This window comes from Diadema antillarum, unplaced genomic scaffold (assembly GCF_040938485.1).
Source record: "Diadema antillarum isolate AM-2024a unplaced genomic scaffold, OU_Dant_1.0 seq00000288_RagTag, whole genome shotgun sequence".
Classification (NCBI taxonomy): domain Eukaryota; kingdom Metazoa; phylum Echinodermata; class Echinoidea; order Diadematoida; family Diadematidae; genus Diadema; species Diadema antillarum.
In genome coordinates, this window is record NW_027271315.1 from 143,463 (window position 1) to 168,558 (window position 25,096).

General features: G+C 38.3%; 1 protein-coding gene across 1 annotated transcript in view; it reads left to right on the plus strand.

Annotated features, from left to right (window-relative positions):
• The window catches only part of LOC139730041 (partner of bursicon-like), a 48,445-nt gene extending 25,427 nt beyond the window's left edge, over window positions 1-23,018 (plus strand). Inside the window, exons 2-3 of the mRNA XM_071640954.1 lie at window positions 11,907-12,179; window positions 22,863-23,018. Of these exons, the coding sequence (XP_071497055.1) occupies window positions 11,907-12,179; window positions 22,863-23,018 (429 nt within the window). The remainder of the gene's footprint in view (window positions 1-11,906; window positions 12,180-22,862) is intronic.
• Window positions 23,019-25,096: the final 2,078 nt, after the last annotated feature.

Genomic DNA, 25,096 nt, shown 5'->3' on the forward strand with positions numbered 1-25,096 from the left:
GCAGCCTCTGGGCCGTCTAAACGATGGCCGATCAATAGTGAATTATGTTCGTTAAGAATGATTCTTGCGTGTAAGCCTTTAGCATGCGTAATGAATGATGCTCCTAACGACGGCAAGGAATGGCTTTCTACGCGCCATTAAATGTGTTTAACTTATTTCCTGTTCCTTTTGGACCACACACCGATAGGGAAAAAATGCCATCTTGCATAAGCACTTCCCAGACAGTTTGGAACGGTACCAGAGTCCAGACATACTTGTACCTGAGGGTTAGACACGTTACAACCTTGACCCTGTAGTGTATGTACCTGTACGCCACTCCAGCCCGCTAAGATACTATCGTCTGAATGAGATGTTAAACGATTTTACAGCCGCTACTTCGCCGGTTCATTGGCTTGGTGCCAAAATAGTATCGTCTGGCGTGAAGGTTAATCCACACATTTCGCCTTTAATGTGTCTTTCATGTCCGACCCATTTGCCTTCGATAAATATGGCACTGTCCCAAATACACGTACCAGCACGTGAAAGGCACAGTAAGAATGTTTTGCTGGCAAAATGTCAGAACTGAAACGTAAAAGACATTTTCCTCTTTGCTTGCTTTGTTTGATATTGCTTTGGTGTTTTGCACTACGTCCCAACTCTCTCAGTCATTGTCAGAAGTGTCTGTAAATCTTCCGACAGAAATCAATTAATTGAATCGTTCGTCACTGCTTGACTGATCACTATCGATTATGTCTGATTCAAGCGATTTGCGCATGACATGAAATAACCCTCTTTCGCGTCCGCCCGCAAGTTCCACTTGTAACATTATGGTTTTGATGTTCGTGCTGTTTCGAAAGAGACTTGACGTTTCCCCCCCCCCCCCCCCAAAAAAAAGGGGGTGTGCCAGTCACTTTGCATTTCAGCTTTGGTCTCTGCAGGGAGGTGAGATGTTCGTCTCACCTCCCTGGTCTCTGTCAATCGTAGAGAACGGGGAAGTTGCTGTTCTTGGTGTGGTTGTAGTTTTCAAAGCAGGGACGTCCTCGGTCAAGCAGCAAACGGCACCCCTTTAACAATCGTGGAACACTCGTCTAAAGACTTGTGTGAGAATCGTAGGGAATGAACCATAGGCAGCTAGAAATGATTTACCCGAAAGGAACGTGAAGCTCCATCCATGTTCCTTTAATAATGATAATAAAAAGTCCAGAAACTCAGGCAATGGGGCGTTGGTTACGAGTTCCTCTCGTCCGCTCACCTAAAAAGCAGGCACAGGGTTAGGCATTCCTAACGTGTGTAAAGACATCTGGAAAAGTCGCTCGCCACAATTCCGATTGCGTCAATGGACGGCCAAAGGTCGCGTTGTCGTCTGCAGAAGGAGCGCGCGTTTTACTACAATGTTTTGGTTCCCACGTAGGCAAGGGTGTGCGTTGCGGCCCCATCACTCGACACGCACCATGGCGCTGCCGACATGGAGACAGGGTGATGGAAAATTTCGCGCGTAAAAGTTTGCAGAGTCTTTTATCCATTTTTGCAGACATTTGTCCTATTTTCCATGTGTCCTAAGCTCTTACAAAGCTTTTCATCTTCTAAAAGGCCAGAGATCGACACTGCGACAGATCTGGTAATCTCTGAATCCGACTATATCTCATGCCTTTGCATTTGTATTTTCCCACTGACGTGACTGAGTTCCTGTAGACAGGGATTGGTTTTCATTTTACATCAAATGAAACAGTAACGAATATCAATAAACACGGTTTTTACCGTGGAGTTTCTATATCGTAACCACACCCCTACAGATCTGAAAATGATAAACGATAATTTCACAAGTTGTAGATTGCAAAGTAGTCCAGATTACGTACCTGCTGCTAAGAACAAAGTACTAGTAACCCGTTACATTCCGTATTGCCGCCATGCAACCCTCAACTGTTTTGTTTTGTTGGTTGTTGGGTTTTTTTTAATGGAAATTTCCAATACAATCAAATAGGATCCAAACCGCAATGATGCTTTATGAAGTAAGATAGAAACGGTGATTGCAATTATTGTGACACGATCCGACGGGTAATCCACAAAAGAAGATAATTGGGTGGTTTAGCATACCGATGTGAGATCAATCCAATACGATATGTATGAAACAATGAAATTATGGACGGTTAAATTCAGTTTACATGCTTCAATTTTAGGTGGGTCCTTGTGTTTTCCCATATCACGCTGACTTTTATATCTTTTTGAAATAACAAGTTTTAGTTTGTATTCTAAGGCCGCGTTCAGACACACCCAGTTATGGTATATCCATAAGTCGTTTATGGATACAACTTATGAATAAAATACAATTCACACCGAGCTATCGTTTATTCACATGACGTATGGATGTAGGCTACAACGTATATCATGAAATGGGCTTTAGAATCTCTGTAATCTGATTGGTCAATTGTCATGCATGGATTTGTACTGATTCTCAATGAGCCATGCGTCCGGTAAAATCCGAACGCATGGCCATGAGTCCGGTAAAATCCAAATGCATGGCTTAAGCCTTGTATAGTGTTGTTGGTGTGCCTAACGCATCATGGGGAAAAACGGGTTGTATTTCATAGATTTGCGGGCCCATTATATAACACGAATGATGCACAATGAGAACTGGATGCTCTCGTTTAACTTTGGTCTGAAACCCACTTAAACAGTTCCAAAGTTAACCTCATGCATCCAGTTCTCACCGATCTACTCTTGTCTCGTGCATCATTTGTATATTGATACATGGAATTATTTAGACACAACATCCCGATAAACGCTAGTCGTATGGCAGTATCAGTGGTGCATTCATCTAGTAGTTCGCGCTAACCCTGGCGAGCGCCGCGAATAAGACCCGCCCACACATACGACACGGAAAACAACGTATGAATACACGTCGTACATCTAAACAATGCTCAGAACATCATTTTGATATACGACGTCTATCCATACGACGTTTCAATAAACGAACATTTTAATAGACACATGAAAACTGAATCTATGTATTTGTTGAAGTATACTAGAAAACGTTGAATTAGACGGAAGTAAATGTCCATACCGTTGCGAGACGAGTCCGACATATTGACATTATACTGTCCTAGCTCGTGCTGCATGTGGTAAATTACCATTGTCCTGAATCAGTACCTTTCGGACTAGAGCGTTCTCGTAAGGATAAGGACGTATGGATATAGGACATTTTGTTGTCTCTGAATGCCCGTATATTGATACGTCGCATGCGTATACACCATACATGGAAACGGTGAACTGAGCGTCGTTTCGATATACGACGAATATTCGTGCGTGACTGCTCTTATATCGATACGTCGTGTAAATAGGCGGAACTTACTAGCAAGGAGTTAGGATTAGCGCGATTCTATCGCATGCATGTATATCATTAGTATTGGAATGTGAATGGTCATATATGAATGCGTTGTATTTCCACATGTCGTATGAATATAGAATAACTAGTTGCATATGACAGCGCTGATAATTTGCATTGATTTATCTTGCTCAGCACCACCGGATAACCAAACTTTGACACATTGTCCAAAAGTACAAGCGGATTCGCGTGGACACTCTTGGATCTATATTCAGTTTGATTGCATGACTTATTAAACTGTTGTGCACTGAGCAATCTGAAACATAATTCAAATAATTTTCTTCTGTTTTTAATTAATCGAGTTTTCTATAGCTCCTTATGTGTTGCAATTTGGGGGAAAGATATTCAGCGATCGAAAATTGAGAATTCATCGATACTGTTTGCCCTTGTGTTGTTTAGGTAAAGATCTGTTCGTAACTTTGTTTCGACTTTAAAACACACACATGCGCACACACAACATCACAGGCAAACACCAACAGAAACTGGCATTACAGAAAAAAAAAGATCTGAGAACAAGTACACGACTGACTCACGTTAGCGCTTCATTGGGATCCAATGTGGCTGACTCGAGCGCGCTGATTTAATAATTCGATCTGAACTACTAGTATGCGCGGGAAAAAGCTGTGTTGGATCCCGTTTCAACACCATTACACATGGCGTGATTATTGGCTACGAAATGCTGGCAGGGTGAGCTAGTACTGCAGCACCAACTTTAGGATGGACCTGAATGTAGCATCCAGTCATGGTTGGCGGTCCAAACTCTTTAGTATTATCAATGTGCATTTGCATGTGTCTGTGGTTGTGTGTCTGTCTGTCTGTGGACTGTTTGTGACGCATACGACATTAAAAAACACATTCTGTGAGGTTCATTGACACTTATGACCCTTTGCACTCTGAGTCGCTGACACTCAAGTGTGCTTTCGAAAAGAAAAGAGTGCCAAGGAACACAACTTACAAACCAACAAGGCAAATGTACAGAAGAGTACATAAATAAATGACTATATCGATACATAAATTGATAAATGAATGTTGATTTCTCAGCAAGGACCGTCATAAGTTTCAATTCAAGTAGCATGAGTTCCTACATCAATATATTGGAAATTGCCCCATATCATGGAAAGCCTTGTAGAAGTAGTACAAGCGCTTATTTTGAATATGCCTGATGCTCAAATCAACAGGGAGAGTGACCCATGTTGTCAGTTTTTGTATTGTTTTGTTTTATAATATTTTGTTGTCTTGCTTTTCTAGGCCTCACCAAAGTTTCGTATTTTTTATTTCGTTGCAAGGTATAGTTTTGCCTGCGCAGGATTTCAGTCCAAAGCACCCATGCGTTATCGTTATCGACTGGGATGAATCCAAAGATTTTTGCGATTTCGTTTTACCTTAGTTCAAAATATCAAACTTTTTTGTTATAACGACAAGTAAAAAAAAAAAAAGTTTCCTTTTTTAACACTCACCTGAAGACAAAGTGGTCGTGTTCGTTAGGTAAATGTGAGATTATGAAATTTGAAGGGATGTGTGAATAAACACAGATATTTTAATTTACTCTCGCGTCTTTGAGGAATAGAATTATGTAGATAAAAAAGGCAAGGGAAAGGCATGAAAAACCGGGAAAAAATAAAACAGCACATGAAAGGTTTGTATATTTCACTCGTTGGAAACAATTGAGATGAAGGAATAAAAGGTAATATGTGTCATCATGATAATGATACACAAAACCGACACACAGCCGGCTAGATTCGAACTGCAAGCACTATAATTCTAAATATTGCCATATTCCCTATTTAACCAATAATTGATACCGCAAAAGTTCAGGCGGATCTCACACAAAGGCATAGAGCGCGGTGGCATCAAAAGCCATACGGTCTTTACGTGTGTGACCGTTTTGGATAACTGATGATATCCATTAAAGACTCACTACGTATATTCTGGTCGCTTCTCAGATACCGTTTTGATTGAAACACTCGCTACTACGAACCTACACAATTAAAGCGAGCCTAAACTATGTAGTTAAAAGACTTGGGAATATAATTTTGATGTTAGGACTTGGAGGAAATGTCCACGAGGTGAAGCTTCGTCGACGGAAACCGATCGGGGCAACCTTGAACTTCGCAAATATAATTGATACTACCATTAAAAGGGTCCTTTTCCTTTTGGGCATACATTTTGACATCACAATAAATGCAGACACGCTCTTCATAATGTCAAGTTGCGCCAACTCTGATTTATCATATCTTGATATAAATCTGATATGAGATATCTCGATATAGTTGTTTACCATGCCGTGGCGAAAAAGTAGACAAAAATGAGGTTTCTTTTCTCGGCGAGTTTGATATGGAAATACGCGATGGCTGATACATCACTACCTATTTTACCCTGTTCATCTTCACTGAAATTAGTGCAGACTTCAATGTTATCTATAATAAGGGGCAAAGCTGATTTCACTGATTATTTTTTATGACAATTACTGCCTATTTTCTTTTTTATTTCTTTCTAAAACCATCACTAAACTTTCAATAATTTGTTTATCAAAAGATTAATTTAGCTGATTGGTAAATATTTTTCACAGAGCGTAATAAAAAGGCCGCATAATCATGATTATTCAAGCACAGTCCCTTTCTTACTATCGAAAATGTCTTATTTACCTGTTCAGTCAACGACACATTGAATTACTGTGTAGGAAAAGGAAAATATTCAGTGAGATGCATATTATGATATATGTAATATATATATTATATATATATATATACGTTTTAAATATGTACCACTATATGAATATATACATTATCTTTGTATCCTTACGTTTGATTTATTCTTAATTTGTATGCAATACAATCAACATCTCCAAAGTCGCCTGAGCGAAGTCGAAGTGGCACAAGTCGAAAAATTGGCAAACTCGAAGAAATATTCTACCGGGATGAAATATAAACGTGTAAATTCAGTGGTGCAAGTCGGTTGTGCGCTTCGGATTCGACCTAGGCTAGGTTGACTGTATTGCAAATATCAATTCATGCACATCTTTATCAATATCAGTTCGCAAGGCTATAAAATGTGACTATCCTTTCCCGTGATGAGAGGTCTTACAACATTATCACTTCTCGTTGTTCGTTGATTTTCTTTATTTACTTGAGTTGGTTCTGTTTTTATTGTTCCGTTGTGTGTGTGCGTGTGTGTGTGTGTGTGTGTGTGTGTGTGTGTGTGTGTGTGTGTGTTTAGAACTCTGATATTGTGGCGTGGCTGCTTCTTGTCGCGCTTATTCGTACGGGGGGGGGGGGGCATTAGAGGTACTCTGAAAGTAGACGAACTGAATCTCTGTAGCATTCTACATAGAAAGATTATGTTTCACAGTCGAGACAAATCAACCTTGTAGGTCCTCGCTAAGTTTTGGCCGTGACCTCTGGAAACTTGCCAGCTTCTGGTTAATGATCCCTGGTTGCTAATGAGAAATGTCTACATCCGACTTGGTAGCAGGAAAGGGAGCTGGCCGTGGAAGAATGTTCCGGTGACACGAACAGTGGCAGACGGAGAGAGGATGGAAAAAAAAAAGAAGAAGGAAAAACCGAGCGAGAATAAATGGCACAAAGAATAATATCATTTAAAGAATGAAAAAGGCTGAAAGTGATGCAAAACATCGGCGAGTATGACAAGAATCAGAATTTACAAGAATGAGAAAGAAGAGATAGATCGGTGTGACGACAAACTGGAATAAACTGGGACTTTTTAAACAGCAGATAAAGAAGTAAACAAAAAACCCTAACAACAACGGAAAGTAAAGACAGAGAGACAGACAGAAAACCCAACGAAGAGAGGTACAGGGAAAAACGATACCAAACCAGATGGTAATTTTTCTTTTAAAGGGACGCATTATGAATCATAACGCCTGAATGAAGGGTTAGTCATTGAACTCCCTCGAACAAAAACAAACAGCCCGATTTTTTTTTCCTTTTTTTTTTTGTTGCGGCTTTTAATTGTCCCAGACTATTCCTTTGAACGCAGCGGAGCAGAAATTAAGAAGGTCGATCGATGCCAGGAAGACCGTGGAACGAAACAGAAAATTGAGGTCAAACCTTGGGCATGAAGCAAACACAGTGAGTTTCTCGAAAAAGGAAAAGAAAAAAAAAAGAACGGGACAAGAAGAAAAGGGAGAGAGCAGGATAAAATAAGACCGTACTTTAGGTTCGTCCTAACTCACGTACGACCGTGACAATTACATGATTCATGTAATTTGTGTTTCGGGCGCGTTCCTCGAGAAATGTCGGATTACGGAATGTTTAAGGAGATTCATTCATTGTGTCGCTGTGCCTTTACCTTTTAGTGAACGGGAGGAGCGGAGTGCCAGGTCTCGCTTTCGCGTGGGTAGTGGGGTAGGGCGCTCTTAACTAGTGCCATCATTCGTCTAGTGACGGGAACAGATCTGGAAACGAGTCTTGCGATCTTTTCTTGCCGGTAGATAGAGGATCATCAATGAGGACTGACAAGCGACACGTGACTTCCACCTTCGAAGATCGGCGGGGCGCTGCATGGCTAATAGGCTAGAGGCCCCAACTAAACGCTGAAGGAGAGTCTACCGTTGTTTATAAGAGTGTTGTAATCCCGTGAATGATTCGACTTCGTCTGCTGTTTGTTTGTTTGTGAGTGTTTGTTTCCTCTTTTAGCGTTGGCCCACGGGGCACATTGGTATGCATACACCTGTCATAATTCTGCAAATAGGGCAAATCACGTTGGCGCGGGGAAGGTAACCATCCCGCACAATTTGCCCGATGTTTATTCAAGGATCCAAGGAGGTGACATAGAGGTATTGGCGCCTCCTGCGGAATTTGTCCGATTGACTCCACGCCTTGGTAAAGCGACCGATTGTGTTAACTGACCGTTGATGCAAGATCTCATAATCAGATAAGGATTATTGGTGTTACTGCATGAGAGTCTCCGATTGAGCTAAAGAAGATGAGAAGTATATCCGACCTTAAACCCGATAGTAATTGACGTCGTCTAGCATTTCGTCTTCATCTACATGGTGGTGGATATAGAGACTATGTGCGTAGCCGACGAAATACGGTCGAACATCTGATGCGTTAGATATAGGCGTGTTATTGCATCACATTGGACGAGGAGGCCAGATTAACTCATCGAGAGTCAGCCAAGGAAAATTTAGTCAGTCTCCTTGCATAATTTGGTCATTTCAGTCGTCGATCTGAGTGCAACAAAGTAAGAGATTTGTTTGTGTGTTCTTTTTTCATTTTCCGTTTTCCTCACAGCAACGGTTAAAAAGGATTAACATGAAATGGTTATATATATATATATATATATTTATATATATATTTACATATATATATATATATATATACACGTGTGTGTGTGTGTGTGTGTGTGTGTGTGTGTGTACGTACGAGTGTATGTATGTCCATGCATATACATATTGATACGTGGGTGCTGCTAATGATTGATGACATGATTAGCAATCGTCCGGATGGGAGAAAGAAAAGAAATTAGTTTCAATGTATTTTTAAAAGATAGTTTTATACTTGATATGGCACAAACAAGCATAATATATTAGTATTTCGAGCATATATATATATATATATATATATATATTCGAAGTTAAAAAGACATTTAGGTTTTTCATTCAGAAGCGACTGCAGACACCTTTATTATTAAGGGTTCATATAGAAAATTAATAAGATATATTTCTTCCTTCCCATATCATCAGTCCACCTTTCTCTTTCCTTCCTTCTCTCATCTGTTTTTTTTTCTCTCCTAGCTTATCTATCAATACATGTCTATATCTCTCTCTCTGTCTCTTTGTCTCTCTATACTTCTCTTGTTATATTTTGCACTTGTGAAGCCTACGGGAGCCCGGTCTAATACTGGACACGTTTTTTTTTTCTTAGTGACAAATATGCTTCGAAGTTTTTCATCGTATATAATCGCATTTTCCTATCCATGCGAAGATCACGAATGAATAGGATACAGATGTATACAAGGCCACAGACCTAGCAGCGACTTTTCTATGATTTCAAATCCATATTTCCAGGGTATTTTTTTTTCATGTGAAAATTTTATGCATTTAGTCTTTTCGTAACAGAGCCAAGAATTCTTGTTATGACTATTACCTTTCGATTTTTTGTACTGGTGTAATTTTAGTTGGTCAAGACAAACATAGCCGTTCTCCGTGTAAAATTATATGCCTATGAACTCGGGAACCTACAGTTTTACAAGCTTTAAAGCTTTTATGTAGGCCCCATCATATTTCTTTTACTTACTAGTGACATTTTCACACGATATGACCATGTACATTTGTGTCAAGTATATTTCTTTTTCTTTTTCTTCTACAATCAAAAGACATGATTGTATATATTTTGTATTCTTGTTTTGCTGTCAATAATTTTGTAATCTCATCATTGACAAAATGGAAATATGAAATAAATTTGAACTGAACTGAACCTTTTCGCTGATGCAATTACAAACTAACATCCTTCACCGCACTTACATTTACACACACACACACACACGCACACACACACACACGCACACACATGTACATACATATTTGAACATGCACATTTGTCCAGGGAGGTGGGACTCTCCTAATCTATTGTACGAATAATGTGTGTGTGTATGTGCGTGTGTGTGTGCGTGTGTGTGTGTGTGTGTGTTCGTGTTCATATGTTTATGAATGCATGAGTATGCATGCATTTTTGGCAAGGCTTAAGTGGGGAGTCGATGAGTTGGGTGGCGAGAATTGGGCAACGTTTATTATCATGGCAGTTTGGAACTTTTTATTGCTACATGTATACATAATTATTTTTATGTTTATTTTCAATAAATCAACACATCGTTACTTTTTTTAAGAGTTTAATGACAAAGTTTGGTATTCTCGCTTCCTTATCAGATGCTTAGCGTAATCACTGAATTGACTCTGAGTATGACTTATTCTTTGAATTGGTTGCGTCAATACATTTTGAGATTCACCAGGCAAATTCTGTACCAACTCAGTAAATAATGCATGTCAACCTCAAATTTTCCATTTATTTATTTTTTTCCAAATTGTATGGTCATCTTAATGTATTATATTATTATAAGTATATGTTCACCGACTACTTGGATATAATGCACACATTTCGCCCGGAAGGTTCTGAAGATATTTGCGATGGTATTCGACAGAAAACACATTAGATGCAGCGATTGGTAACTGATCTCGCTCGTTAATAACGTGTAATGTAGTATGGAGTTTAGGAAGCTCCCGACCTGTTAAAGAGCCTCCCACTCTGACGAGTCAAAAAGTTCCCTCTACATTTATACTTGGCGCCCCACGGAGAATGATGTATGGTGGTTGTTCCATGTGTAATGTGAAAATCGGTTTACATTTTATCAGCTTGTCTATGATGAAGTGTGTGAGTGTGACGACACTAGACAATAACCGTATGCGTACTTACTCTTACAGACCTACAGGAAGAAAAAAAAAACGATAAACAAGTCTTCAGTCTTGTTTTTCCTGAAGGAAAAAAAACTATGTATTACTTTATCATATTTTCGAGGAAAGATACTTATTCAGTTTCATGTCACGTCAACAATTATCATAATTGATTACTTATTCACCTATATTTCACCTACATAATATATATATATATATATATATATATATATATATATATATATATATATATATATTTACTCTGCTTATCTTCCTCCACTTTCACCGTATCTTACCTTTTACAGTTTTTGTCATTTGTGTGTTTGCTGTTGTTGTGGATTTGATCACTCGCTGCTCGGTGGGTATTGGGTAATACTTGTATACCCCGGGAATTATGTAGGCTATATTATGTTCATGATGATTATGTGGGTTTGTTTTTTATTTCTGATAGTTGCTTCATCGTTCTGTGTACTTAAGAGTACTGTTTAAGAGAGTTCAATACAGAGATTCATTCTAGGGTTTTTGACTAATTGGATGCTGTTTGAGGTCACCACAGCCAACCCTCACAACTCCTGCGGCTATGATTGATAAACCACTTAAGACGATTGCAATTGAGATTCTTACAAATGTCTTTAAATTTACAAATCGGAACAAGTGTATGGAAATTCGGTTTGACATAATGTGTTCGTGCGGTATACTGTATTGAGATCGTAACGGATAATTGGAAAACGGACAGAAAAAAACGTTTAGCTTGTGTTTCAATGCATTCCTGAGGAAAAATGTGTGTGTGTGTGTGTGTGTGTGTGTGTGTGTTTGATATGTGTATGTATGTGTGTCTGTGTGTGTTATCGGTTATTGTGATGTTCAGCGTTTGATAACAGTTTCTCTTTCTTGACGTCTTGAAATGTATAATTCTTATTTATCTCTAGTTGTATTCTTCTTTCACCAGATATCAGTGGAGATCTCGGTTGGCTATTCCCTCAGAAAATAAAGCGTGTTAGGAACTCCCCTTGCATTACCAGTATATTTTACTTTCTTGGTTTCGTTCAGCTTTTAAGATTCTTGATCGTACTGATTTTTATGTTTTAGAACAGAAAGTATATAATCATAATCATAAACTGTCATTGGCTATAGGTCGAGCGGAGGGTTGCGGAGCTGTGGCTAGCCGCCATGTTGGTTCTCCTTCTTGTCCTCATGTGCGGAGCCGGTCGCATCTCAAAGGTCAGCTCCCTGGCCAACGGAGAGGTGTGCGAACTCTCGCACGGGGTCACGACGGTGGACGTCGAGGTCTTCGACGAGACCATGCAGCGGACGCTGCGGTGTCGGGAACAGATCCAAGTCAACCAGTGCGAGGGGCGATGTCGGTCTCAGATTTCGCCAACGGTCTTACAGCACGGCTTCGACAAGGTGCGTCGGCTAAAAAGTTCCTTGCATATTTTCTAACAAAGTTCTTCTTGCAGGTGTTGGAATTACACATTCTACATCTCGAGCAGTGTATTGCTTATCGTTTGGACAAAAGAAAATGAATAAATAAAAAAAGTAACAAAACAAAATCGTCATTATTGATACTTTTGGTTTTTCTCTCACCTGGACAGATGTTTTTTAGCCTTTAACTCTTGGGTGCACAGTCGAAAATCCTGATATCTCACTCTTTTTACGTCATCGAGTCGTAAAAAAGCATGTCTCGACTGTCCATAGAGGTTATGTCTGTGACAAACAACAGAACATCAAACACCTGAAATGGGAAATATGGGTTTAAAACATCCAAGAATAGGAGGGGTGAAAGAAAATGAAGCATGAAAGGAGGAAGAGATTGTGGTGTGAAAAAACAAGAGAAAGAAAGAAAGAAAGGATGCCCCGACGTAAATAGCATCATCCCACGTAATTCCTTCCGCAAAACAACCCGTAACATGAACAGCAACGAAAGCACCAACTGCGACCAAACCGGAGATGAAATAGGCGCTTGCCTATTCTAAACCTCAAATTGTATGAAGTCGAAGGATACGATTCACCGAAGAACATTGTTTGAACGCCATCATGGAGACCTTTCGAACGCGCGCGAGTGTGTGCAATGAAGTTGGCGGGGTCTGCAGAGGAATGCTCTATAGTACCACGAGCGGCGAGCTTTTTGTTATCATGAACGTTCCTCAAAAAGGCACCTTCTTTTGTCTGCGCGCATAAAGGAGGATCAATTAGTGGAGTGGCTACAGTTTCCACCTGTCTCCCATCTCCCGAATCGACGTGAAGACGTTGTGAATATACGTTCCGCCGGTCCGCAAGGTAAATATGGCAGAGACTAAAAGGAAAATGTGAGAAATGCGAAAAATAGAGACAAGCTGAGACAGATGCCAGCTCAGGAGTGAAAAAAAAAAGAAAAGAAAGACAGTACCAAAAAAAAAAATCCACTTATAACTCTGCCAGTGAAATAAACGCGAACAAAATCAATCAATACTTGCAACGTCTTCTATATGAATAGGCCCCTATATGAGTTTTAATGGATATCACATCGATCACATGAATAAGATTAAAAAAAAAATCCCCTACAACTCTGCTAACACCTTTTTTGTGTTTGTCGTCCTTACATTAAATCAGAGTAAATTCCCCGATCAATTTTATGTCAGAGTTGGAGTCAAAGTTTTTCCTAATAACAGCAGCAACAACAACAACTAATCAAGGAATGAAATGATTTACATGCGTGAATGCTTATTGCATCTATTTGAAATATTGTATATGCATTCAAAAGGATTGGAAAATATTGACCGTATGCTGACGGTATCCAGTTATCCGTAATGCAGTTTCTTTATCATCCGTGTCTTTGTGAATATGTTATCTTATAAGACTGCTGCCTTAAAAACACGTCAAGATACTTGCCCCAATGATAATACAAGCAACTAACAATACCGAATTGTCGACCCCCAATATTGACTGGCATCTTGCACTTTGTTTGTATACTTTATTTCTATATTTGTTACCCTAATTGGATATTTAATATATCCAGAAAGAAAATAATATATATAGAAAACTAAAAAAGAACGAAACAAAATAAAACAAAGCGATCTTATGTGACAGGGACTGGTTCGAATTTAATTCATTTCAAATCAAATCATATTATTTTTATATTACACAGTTTTCCGATACAATTAAAAAGATTGTAATGATAAAAATCAGTGTAATCAACCACACATATTGTGTTAGACAAAGCCATCACTGCTGGTATCATTGTAATGGTGGTAGTGGCAGACAAACCATTGCCAATTTTCGTCAGCGCCCAGTGTTATTTGGATCTCATTAATTTCCCTGGGGATATGTATTAGGGAAATCAACGGACGAATAGGTAAGAATTAGGAAGGTCATAGATGACGTCACGGCTCCCTTCATGTTCGGAATTTTTCATGGATGGATCTATGATAAAGAACTGAATGAATAATGTAACAAATCGCTTTGGGTTCATGCAAACCGTCAGACGTATTGAGGCATGTGGCGTAATTGCATCAATATCTTTGAAAATGTGTTATCTCACTTCGGTTTTTCACGCATGCCCAGGCATACACATGCGTGTTTACGCATTACGAAATAAAAAACAATGTTTAGATGTTTTCTTTTTCTGTAGTCGAGGCCATTGAACGAAATTATTATGCTAACATTATTGAATAGATGCAACAATGACGTTCTCGCCCAAACAGCATTGCCAAGCCCTATTGATCGAAATCTGATAAACTTTGTAACCAAGATTTTACAATTTCATATCGATAAATTTCGTCTTCACAATATTCATGCCCCGATTTATTAGACTCGGCTTTCTCGCCAACTTATAGAATCAGATTAAAAAAAAAAGTAAATGAAATCGACACTCAATTTTAGCGACAAATTGTTCCATATTTATGTGCTACATCAATAACTGAGATTTCGCTGTGCCTTGAAATATATCCCGGAAATAATCGGACAAAAAGGAAACCCATCTTCCAAAACGCCACTACTCGAGAAATCTGAGACCATGGCAATAACAGAGTATCGCAATAGCAGTGGAAAGAAAATAATATATGAATTGCTAACACAGAGTAGGAGTATGTCGCTTAGACGAGCAATATTTCAATAACGCATCTCCCGCACAGGCATGTTCGTTTGTATTCTCTTGTTATCGTTGTTTTTGTTGTTTCGCTTTTATTTGATAGTTGTTATTGTTGTTGTTATATTTGACGTTTAATTTGTTTGGGTTTTTGGGGGGATGTTTTGTTTTGTTTTGTTTTGTTTCTTGTTGTTGTTGATGTTGTTGTTGTTGTTTCATGGAAGGGAAGAGAGGGGCAGCTAGCTTTCAAGCCCTGGTCGTTCACCCTAGACCAGCGCCAAGGAAACTCCAGTCACACCGAGTATTATGGTTTGACACACGGTTGGCGACAACGTGACATAAACGGTGTTATTCTCTTGCAGACTTCGCGTCGAAATTCCGGCAGGGCGTGAAAGAATGATCAGCTACCGAGCCAACATATCCGACGATAACAAAACCGCGAAAGCGCCGCGCTCCGACCAAAAGGGTGTTGTTCCTTTTGTGGGTGAAGGTCTGGCTAATAAGGAAGCTGAGTGCATGCTCTTTTGCCTCCCGCGAGCCAGTCCGTCACAAAAGATTCCTTTACCCTGAAAATGAACTGGCCGGAATGTCGATTGAATGAAGAAAAAATCGTGAATATCATTTTACGTGTTTTCTATTTCCATACACAAGATTATCCTTGATAGAATATTTTGGAAGCTTGTATCAAAATCTCCTTCATATTCTTTCTTTTTTTTCCAACGTGACCTTACATCACATAACCTTCTATTTGTGAATACCATGAAATCTCCACTTGGTAGATAATAGCATAAACATTACTTGAAATATACGTAAGCCGGTCATTCCTTAGCTGATCTGCTCCAACATCAGAACACCTTTTGATTATTTTATGGAACAGAATTTAGATGCCAGCGACTAGCGGATATGCCTTGCAATATGGCTTGCATCATACTTCTGGCACTGTCTGTGAAAAATTTCATAACATTTCATTCATTGGTTCTGCAACTTTTTCATGAACAAAATTTTACTAAGAAAATATATAAATTACATAAACTATTGGGATGAAACTAAGTGTTCATTTTGAACTCGTGAAACAAATCAGTATAATATCAGGCAGTAATATAACTCTAATTTTCTATTACTTAAGGTTCGATTGGGTTACAGGGACTGAAACAAAAAAGCAAAGGTTGAAAACGTGACATCCCTGAAAAAACAAATCTAATCTATATCTACTCTTTTTAAATTACCAGGTGCATATACATGATGGCTTAGGGACAAGACGGGGGATGCTTGGCCCTCAAAGAAAGTTTAAGAACCTTTAAATTCGGTTTAGGAATGGAATGTATAAAAATATACTCAGTATACAATAAAAAGTCAAATACTTCTTTTGAAGGGAGTTATCAGTTGTCGGAAGCAATGACTTATCAGGTTAAGGTGAAAAGGTCAGAACATCACTCTTAGTAAGCGAATATATTTTCATGATAGGTTCCTCGCTTTTGTCATGATACATTGTATCTTGTGTTGACAAGTTTGTCAAACCTAACCATAGCCGAAATTGTACAAAGACAACCTAAATCTTGCAGGTGCTATGCAGTCTAAGAAATCGGTCATCTGAAAGCATATTCAGAGGGATGTACGATAGTTGCATTCATTCAGTATGAGAATGCATTCATCCTTCATACATTGGCTCACTCCATACATATACACACACATACACACACAGAGGTATATATACAATTATGTATATATACCTGTAGCAGCAGTAGTAGAAGTATTAACATTATTGTGATCATCTTATCTGTTGTACAGGTGTTACAAAAAAAAAACATTTCCCACTTTTGATTCTTAATAGTTCAAAAACTATATATCAGATAACACTGGCATTGGTATGAGTAATAGTTGAATAGTGTGCAATTTTGTTGCAGGTAATTTTACAATGACAGCATGATTCACTTTCATTGAATTAAACATTAATTTTTCAGTTAGGTTTCAGATTTTACTCTATTTTCAACAGTTTGTACAAAACTTTAACTTTGCACAGAAGTCAATTGGTGTGTATTGGAGTGTGTAGTTGATATCCAGAAAATGGTCCTGAACAATGACCAGGATTGGAATGTTCATTATCTATTCATGAGGAATTCCACTATCACAGCTAGTCTTTTTTCGATCTGAAATGTGGTGTACGCAAGCACATGGAAACATGTGCTTACTTTTTTCATGTGTATGCATTTCACCCTTTGCCAAGAATTCAGACTAGCAGTGGCCAGGGCAATCCATCATAAATAATTAAGCATTCATGTGCCTTAGAGCAGAGCTCTGAACATAGGTGGTATCCATGTCCATTCTTCAGGGTCATTGTAAGTACACACTCACACACACATCATTAGTTCCTGTGTAAAGTTCAGGTTTTGTACAGAGGGTTGAAATATCTGGAACCTAACTTTAAAGTTAATCATGGATTTCATGAAACTAATATACAAATGATGCACAGGATAGAGTGCGTTAGTGGAGATGTAGCGCACTCGAGGGTATTTACAATTGTGAAACATGCACTACATTGTAAATACCCGAGAGTGAGCTGCATCTCCACTAACGCCACGAAATAATCCTGTGCATCATTTGTTTGATAAAATGGGTCGAAAACTAACAGCAATTTCACGTACTTTTGTGGGTCAATACCAGTCAGCTACATGTAGCACTCGTCGATGTTCGTCCCAAACATTTACGCACGTCGCTCTCGGAAATCCCGCACATTAAGTACTGTACGTATAAGAGTATACGTATGCCACACATGTTATGCACACAAGAAAGGCCGGCCGGCAGCCCGAACTAGAAGTTGTTTACAAGATTGACAGCGCGTATAGTAGCGCGCGACGCACTTGTAACAACTGATTGAGTGCGCACTGCTAGTGTAAATATTGTGACGTCAGGCCAAGCATGTTTAGTGAGAAATTGATACACGCACACGTGACTCATTTCAGCGCTTCCAATTGGCTACATTCTTGAACCCAGTTTATATTATAGGTTATTATATTCAAGTCACCTCCAACTAAATTGTACACTATTCAGCTATTACATATGTACGATGATAGTTTTATCTGATATGTTATAGTTTTCGAACTATTAAGCATCAAAAGTGGGAAATGTTTTTTATAACACCTATATTTTGTATCAGTATAGCTCCATCATCATCATCAACATCATCATCATCGTCATCATCATAATTATCATCATCATCATCATCATCATTATTATTATCATCATCCCTGTGATTGTTGTATCTGCTACCATTTAATGATAACCACATCATTTAGCTATTACAATTTCTCAATTGCAAAGAGTTTAAGGTGACGTCTCATCTCGTATACGATTCGTTTATTCAACGCTCGTAGCCCGACGAACTGACGCAAAGCTTACGTCATGCACAGTCAACATCGGCAACTATTGCGTATACAATACTCCAGATCATAGATGTTATTGTCACTATGGGCTGGTGAAGGTTGCGACGCGATCAGTATTTTGTAGGCAAGTGCCATAGGTCAGTCATCAAACCAGAATGCGCTCGTAATGGTCAGATGGTAGGCAACCTTTAACCTTATTTTATGTTCACCCTATTGATGATTGGTTCGCGAGGCTTCGGTAGAGATGTGATCATTAATGTCACGCCTGACACACCTCACTCTCCTCAACCTCCTAGGAGGTGGTCTCTGCATCAGCTGTTTTACACTTAAGAAGGGGATGCAAATAAGTAAAAATAAGGGAGCAAAACGAAACCAGAATGTGGCGAAGTCGAGCTGATTGTACAACGCAAAGTAAAACATAATAGCCTTGATCTTTTAGCCTTGTTTCTGGGTTCTGTTCATGTAATCCACATGCGAAAAAACAAACAAACAGACAGACTAACAAACAGCAAACACATATAGGGGACACATTCAAACGCAAAGCAGAGGAGATAGGATATCATAAATATGTGACCGTGCACCACAAAAGTAACAAAAAATCGCACGCACTGATTTTATGTTAGGACTGAAAATAGGTGAAATGGGTCATCCCAGCCAATATTGAGTTTTTCATATTTTCTGAAAGAGCAAGTCTTCTTCTACACTATACTAAACTTTGGGATCATATAAAACGAGCAGGAACTTGTGTTTTTAGCTGCTTTTCTCGAACATGTTTTGGTAGAATAGTGTGATTAGGTATTTCTCATAGAGTCCTCTTTTCATTTCTTAAAAACCCAGTCCACACTCTTCACTTTCAACTCCAATAACTTTAAAAGAGAATGATGCTACTGCTTTGAAAGTTGACATTAATCATGTACAGAATGTGTTAATAAAAGATGCTCAATTTCAGCTTAATCCCTTCATTGTTGTTGCTCCAGAGGTTAACATCCTGTTTGTTTGTGTTTTTGTTCCATTTATCGCACAGCTAGCATGGCTTGGTAAATATTAAGCACTTGCATAGATCCTGTACTTCAGAGCCTCTTTTCTCAGTTCACACCTTCCAGAGTGTGTGCTTTCTTTCCAATATTAGGATAGATTAAGAAAATTCCATTTGAATTGAATTATACATCATTTTAAAGCTTAAAGTCTGCTCTTTATACAGAATCTGTTCTTAACCGAAAATCCATGTCTGGCGACTTTTTGTTGGTGTTATGATACAGGGTCACATCTTTATAGTGTTTTTGTTTTATTTAACCTGAATGTCCTCATGACGGGGGGGGGGGGGGGTGAGGGGGCAAGGAACGCGACCTCTCCTTTACTGATGAGGTTTTTCTAAGTGTTAAACAAAATGTCAATAGGGAGTAAAAAGTTATGTAGATGTTGCATATAATGCACGCAAACTTGACTAGCAATAATCTGCAAAGGATTACAATTGCGTTAAAATAAGCTGGTGAAGTGCCAGGCAATCTGATAAGTCCTTATACGAAGTCGTCTATCTCTTTATAGAATAAAAAACACAAATAATTGACAGAAAGAATAAGAAAAAATGACAAACACTGGAAACTAAGATACTCAAAAGGGTGATGCACTATGGACATGATTCCGGTATGATGCCCTAGAGAGTGCGTGCATGTATTAGACACAAACGATTATTTGAAAAAAAAAATAACTTGAAGTAATAAGAATCGGCGCTCTCAATATGCTTCCCTTGACTGCCTTTATTTCGTTTCGTCTACGGAGGTAATTTCCCTTTTTGCATGCCGCTCATAGGGCAATCACAAGGGAAATCTGTCTTGGAATAATAATAGCAGTCTCTGCCCCTTGTGCGTAAGGCGAAACAACAATATTGACCTTTAATGTTTCTGAATTTGTCGATAACTGGACTGTTTTGCTTTTTTTTAAGTAGGGGTTTAGCAAAGAGCATTGCCAACGCTTTATACGCAGATATATAGGTATATGACATTCTGATTATAAGAACTAAAACTAGGGCAATCTTTACTCTTTACTTTTTAAAATTGTCGTTCGTTAATAATTTCTGGTACCTTTCTGTCTGAAAGTATTGCAATGTTATCTTCCCTTTCTTTTCTTTTTCTTCAAACATGTCAAACGTTTCGATTGTAAATGAACAAAAGGCAAGTGGCGGCTGAAATCACAAGTAATGGTATGGGCTGATTTGGTGAAATAAGAACAAACAATACGAAATCCTTTTCTTACTTATTATATTTACGCGCTCCAGCAATGGCGTGAAATGGCTTTTCTCATTTAAAAGTAGATTTTGAATGAGAAAAGCCAACTTGCGATTTCTTCCGCTTTTTTCCCACCACACCTCAATTTTCTTAATCTATCATGCTCCTTAGCAACAACGCCTATCATATCAATTCTGTTCCACGAAGAGGAAAACGATTTGGAAATGACAAGCACTCTTTGTCTTAAAGTTCTATTCTTATATTCATACGGAGATATTTTTTTCTCGTTTTTAACTTCAATTCATGGAGAGTATACTGTTTAGTAGCGATCTTGACTGACCAAAGATTGACTTACTCTAGGTGACTGTCACAACAGAAAGGAAGAAGATCGATGGACATTGGGAGAGGGAAAACAAAAGATCGCAAAAGAATGCAAAATAAAATGAAATAAAGCAGTATACTCGTGACAATTGAATCCCTGTACGCATTCATGAATGGGTCTTGTGGCAAAATCCTTTTCCCTGAACAAAATGTGACGGACTAGGCCTATCTAAGTCTAAATGCAATTACGTCGATTGACATTTCCTTTTAAAAGATGTGTTACAGCTTCAAATGTTTGGGATTAAAAAGAAATCATTGAGCACAGTAATTAAGCAGTTTACACTTAGGGCCTATGTCGGATAAAGAAGAATAAGATGTATTCAGTCATTTAACTACTTTTACAGGAGTAACATAATACTTATGTTAGCCAGGCACTAAAAGCAAAGGTGAAATACCTGAAAGCGTATAAATGAGAAATCTTGTCCCTGCTATATGGTGTTAGGTTAGGCCGAAAATTCTAATCTAATCCTTCCAATGCACTATTCAAAATAAAACTCTTTGAAGGTCTTTTTGACAGACAAACGGGGAGGGGAGGGGTCAGCGACACAGGTGCGTTCGTCTAACCATGAACCCGCTTACGAACACCACTTTGGAACACCCACTGATATCATACTCACTGCACTTGCCTTCGGCAATGACAGGGTTAAGCAATGTTAAGCCACGATGTATTTCTTTTTCCCCTCTGCGTCGCAATGCAGTCGATGAATAGGAAAAAAATATCAACTCTAAAGAGTAAATCAACAAGCAGAGGAACTGCAAAAAAGACAGACTGGAGGTTAAAAGAAAGAGAGGGAAGAGAGGCGAGAGACAGCGAGACAGGAGAAAGAGTAAGAGATTAGGAATGAATCAAGACAGAAAAAAAAAAACAAAAACAAAAGGAGGGAGAAAAGGAGTATGTTCACCAGTAGACCTTTCAATAAGGAAACGTATCTTGGAGAAAGACAACCCTTGCGCCTAGCCGTGTCGTGACTGCCTTCCTCAAGAGTCGATAACTGAATCGTCGTCGCGGAAAATCCAAGCAGAAATCACCTGCTAAAGGGCGGCATTTTTTCCCCCTACTTCTCTCTCCATCTCCATTTTTTGAAATGAGCTAAGACTGGTTAGCGTCCATTCTGAAAACAACGCGAAAGCAAAAACAGCAAGAACAATTCACGGTATGTGACTGGGTGATTGACGGATACTTGCGAATGTGCATTTCTACGTGCCTGTACTGTGCCATTTCTATGTAATCATAAACATGCATGCCAATAGTGAAACCACATATCAACCATATTTTTGTTTCCTCTCTCAGTTTTGAGATATACGTTGAAAATATCAGTCAATTTATGTTAGATGGGTGATACATAAATCCAATGAAAGTCTTTAACATTCTTTTTTTTTCCGCGAAATATATGTTTCACTTACAATACTCTCCAGGGATCCGTTTCATGAAGTTATCACATAAAAGTCTCTACATAAATCTCAGAATGGCCAAAGTCACTAATATGTATATAGCTATGAGAGACTTTCAAAGAAAAGTAAAATCCATTTAATGAAGTCTCTCATAACTTTGTCTTATGAGAAAAGTCCTTGATGAAACGGAAGCCAGGATTTGAAACTTAAACAAAAAATGTATGCATGACAGAAACATCGTTTAATCTTCTTTTTATCACTGTCATCGGGCTTTGATAGAATGAAATTTATCAGTACCTAATTCGGTTTCAAGATTCAAGATTCTCTATTTTCTTGATGATAATAGAGAAAATGTCTTTCCACTGGCAAAAGAAAGGACAAGTAATTTGAAATGTTTGCGATTTGAGATGCCATATCAATATTTTGAATTGGAGTGAGATGGTGTCCCGCGTACATAACTAAGGGCCAGAAAAGATTTTCCCACGCGTTGCTTCCTTTGAGCAAAATACGCGTGAATTTTAATGAAGTACCGTCTGACTGGCTATAGCAGCTGGCGAATACATATTATAGCTGTCTGTTTGTCTATCTGACGGTGTTTCTGTCTGTCTGTCTCTCTGTCTCTCTGTCCCTTGCCATGATTCTGCAGAAGTGCCGCTGTTGTCGGGAGCATGAGATGGTAGTTCGGAGAGTGGTGGTGACGAACTGCCGAGACCACATACGCCAGGCCAAGGTCCCGGGATTCTCCCATGAAGTGACTGTCAAGGAGCCTGCAAACTGCCTGTGCCAAATATGTTCCTTTTGAGAACTTATTGTTTGGATTGTAAATAACATGAACACATTTTTTTCTTTTTTTTCCTCTTTTTTTTTGGGGGGGGGGGAGGGGGAGGAGGGGGGTTGCTGCGCTTTGGGGTTTGTTTCTTCCCGGTCTTTTTTTTCTTTCAGAAAGCCCTGGTAGATATAAACTTGACATGATTTACTGAAAGTTCTTCGTGGCGTGTTTTATTTCATTTTATTTTTTGTTTTATTTTTTAGTCAAATTTTCAGTGCATTATGACGCTGTGAGAAGAAACTAGATATTGTTTAGTAATGTACGTTTTTCTTTTGTATTATATCAATGCAAATTCCACATTTGAACTTTTTAAGTTTAATAGATTATTTTCATACACTGACTAAAGATCGCTCCTGTATTTCTTAGGGAGAATTTTACATCATTGTACCTTTCATTACTTCAAAAAATAAACAAACAAGCTATTTCTAGTATAGTGGTTGACAGTTTGTTATCTTTGTTATTTTTCAGATGCATAACATTTTTCATTGAAGCAGAATTTGACTTTGTACAAAAGCTTAAGTAAAGAGAGATAATTACAACCGCCAAATATTTCGTTTGCTTAGTCAAGACTCTTTAAATGATTTAACACATATCGTCTCTATTCAAAATTTTAAAAAAAAATCAAATTAGAATTTGCTTGCATACGATTATATTGTTCTGATATGTGATTAATGGTAGTAGAGGAGTGTTACAGGAGAATGCCATAATTGCTATAAACGTTTATTTTTACACAAAACAATTGAAGGTATCATTGCCTGATATAATTTTCTTGACGAATAATTGCGAATGATATCACTGCTGCATTAAAACATATGAAAATGAGTGTAAATATAGCCCTCTTTAATGCTTTCTGCTTTGCCTGTTAACCCTGTATCACAGAGATTTCCAAAAAAAAAAAAATCTTTACCTAAGAATATCTTTGAATATTTCTTCGCCAATTTTACACTGCTCTGTATAATGACAAGGTTATCCCAGAGGAAAAAGAAAAATACAAATTTTGTAAATGAATGACGTCCTTAGTTAACTTTTGTCGACAGATGCTGTTGCTTTACGGACTCTTCTAGCATTTTAATTCTTCTAGCATTTTAATGAGTCTGTTTAAACATATCATTAAAGATATTATAATATTTGGTTTGCCAGAGCCCAGGTATTCTTTCTTTTTAACGTAGCATTTTCTGGATTTCCAACTTGAGTGTAAATAAAATTAGCACACGTGCTTCATTTAAATACAACGATATTTTGATCTGTCTCTCGTTAATTGTGTTTAACGTGCTTCGTTTGAGCTCCAGCTTACTAACTGGCCCACTTCCAAGCATATAAGGGAAACAATACATGTGAAATTAATCTTTTTGAATTATTGCCCTTTTGCCCCAAACATCACCTATATATATATATATTGATGCCATATCAAGAACTCTTTGATCAAAGTTTCCACAAGCAAACTATGTAAAGACGGTATGTTTGTGTGTGTGTGTGTGTGTGCGTGTGTGTGTGTGTGTGTGTGTGTGTGTGTGTGTTTGAATGGTTATAACGTTTTATGGGGTAATGTTCGTTATTCTGAACATTCGTTAATCCGAAAATGATATAAGGTTCGTTATTCCGAAGGTTCGTCATTCCGAAACACACAAACTCTTTATACCTAGATATTCGTTAATCCAAAGATGAAATAAGGTTTCGTTAATTCGAACATTTGTGGCCTTCTTCCGAAGGTTCGTCATTCCGACGGGTTGTTAATCCGAAAATGAATAACGATTCGTTGTTTCGAAGGTTCATTAATACAAAAATGGAACAAGGTTCATTATTCCGAAGGTTCGTTAATTAGAAAATGAAGTAAGGTTCGTTATTCCCAGGGTTCGTTAATCCGAAAATGGAAAGAAGGTGCGTACTAACAAATGTTTGGAATTACGAACCTTACTTTATATTCGGATCAACGAACCTTCGGAATAACATACCTTCGGAGTAACTAACCTCCGACTTAAAACACCGTCAGAATAAAGAACTGTAACCGTTTTGTGCAGTGCTGTATTACCTATTGGTCATTAATCTATAAC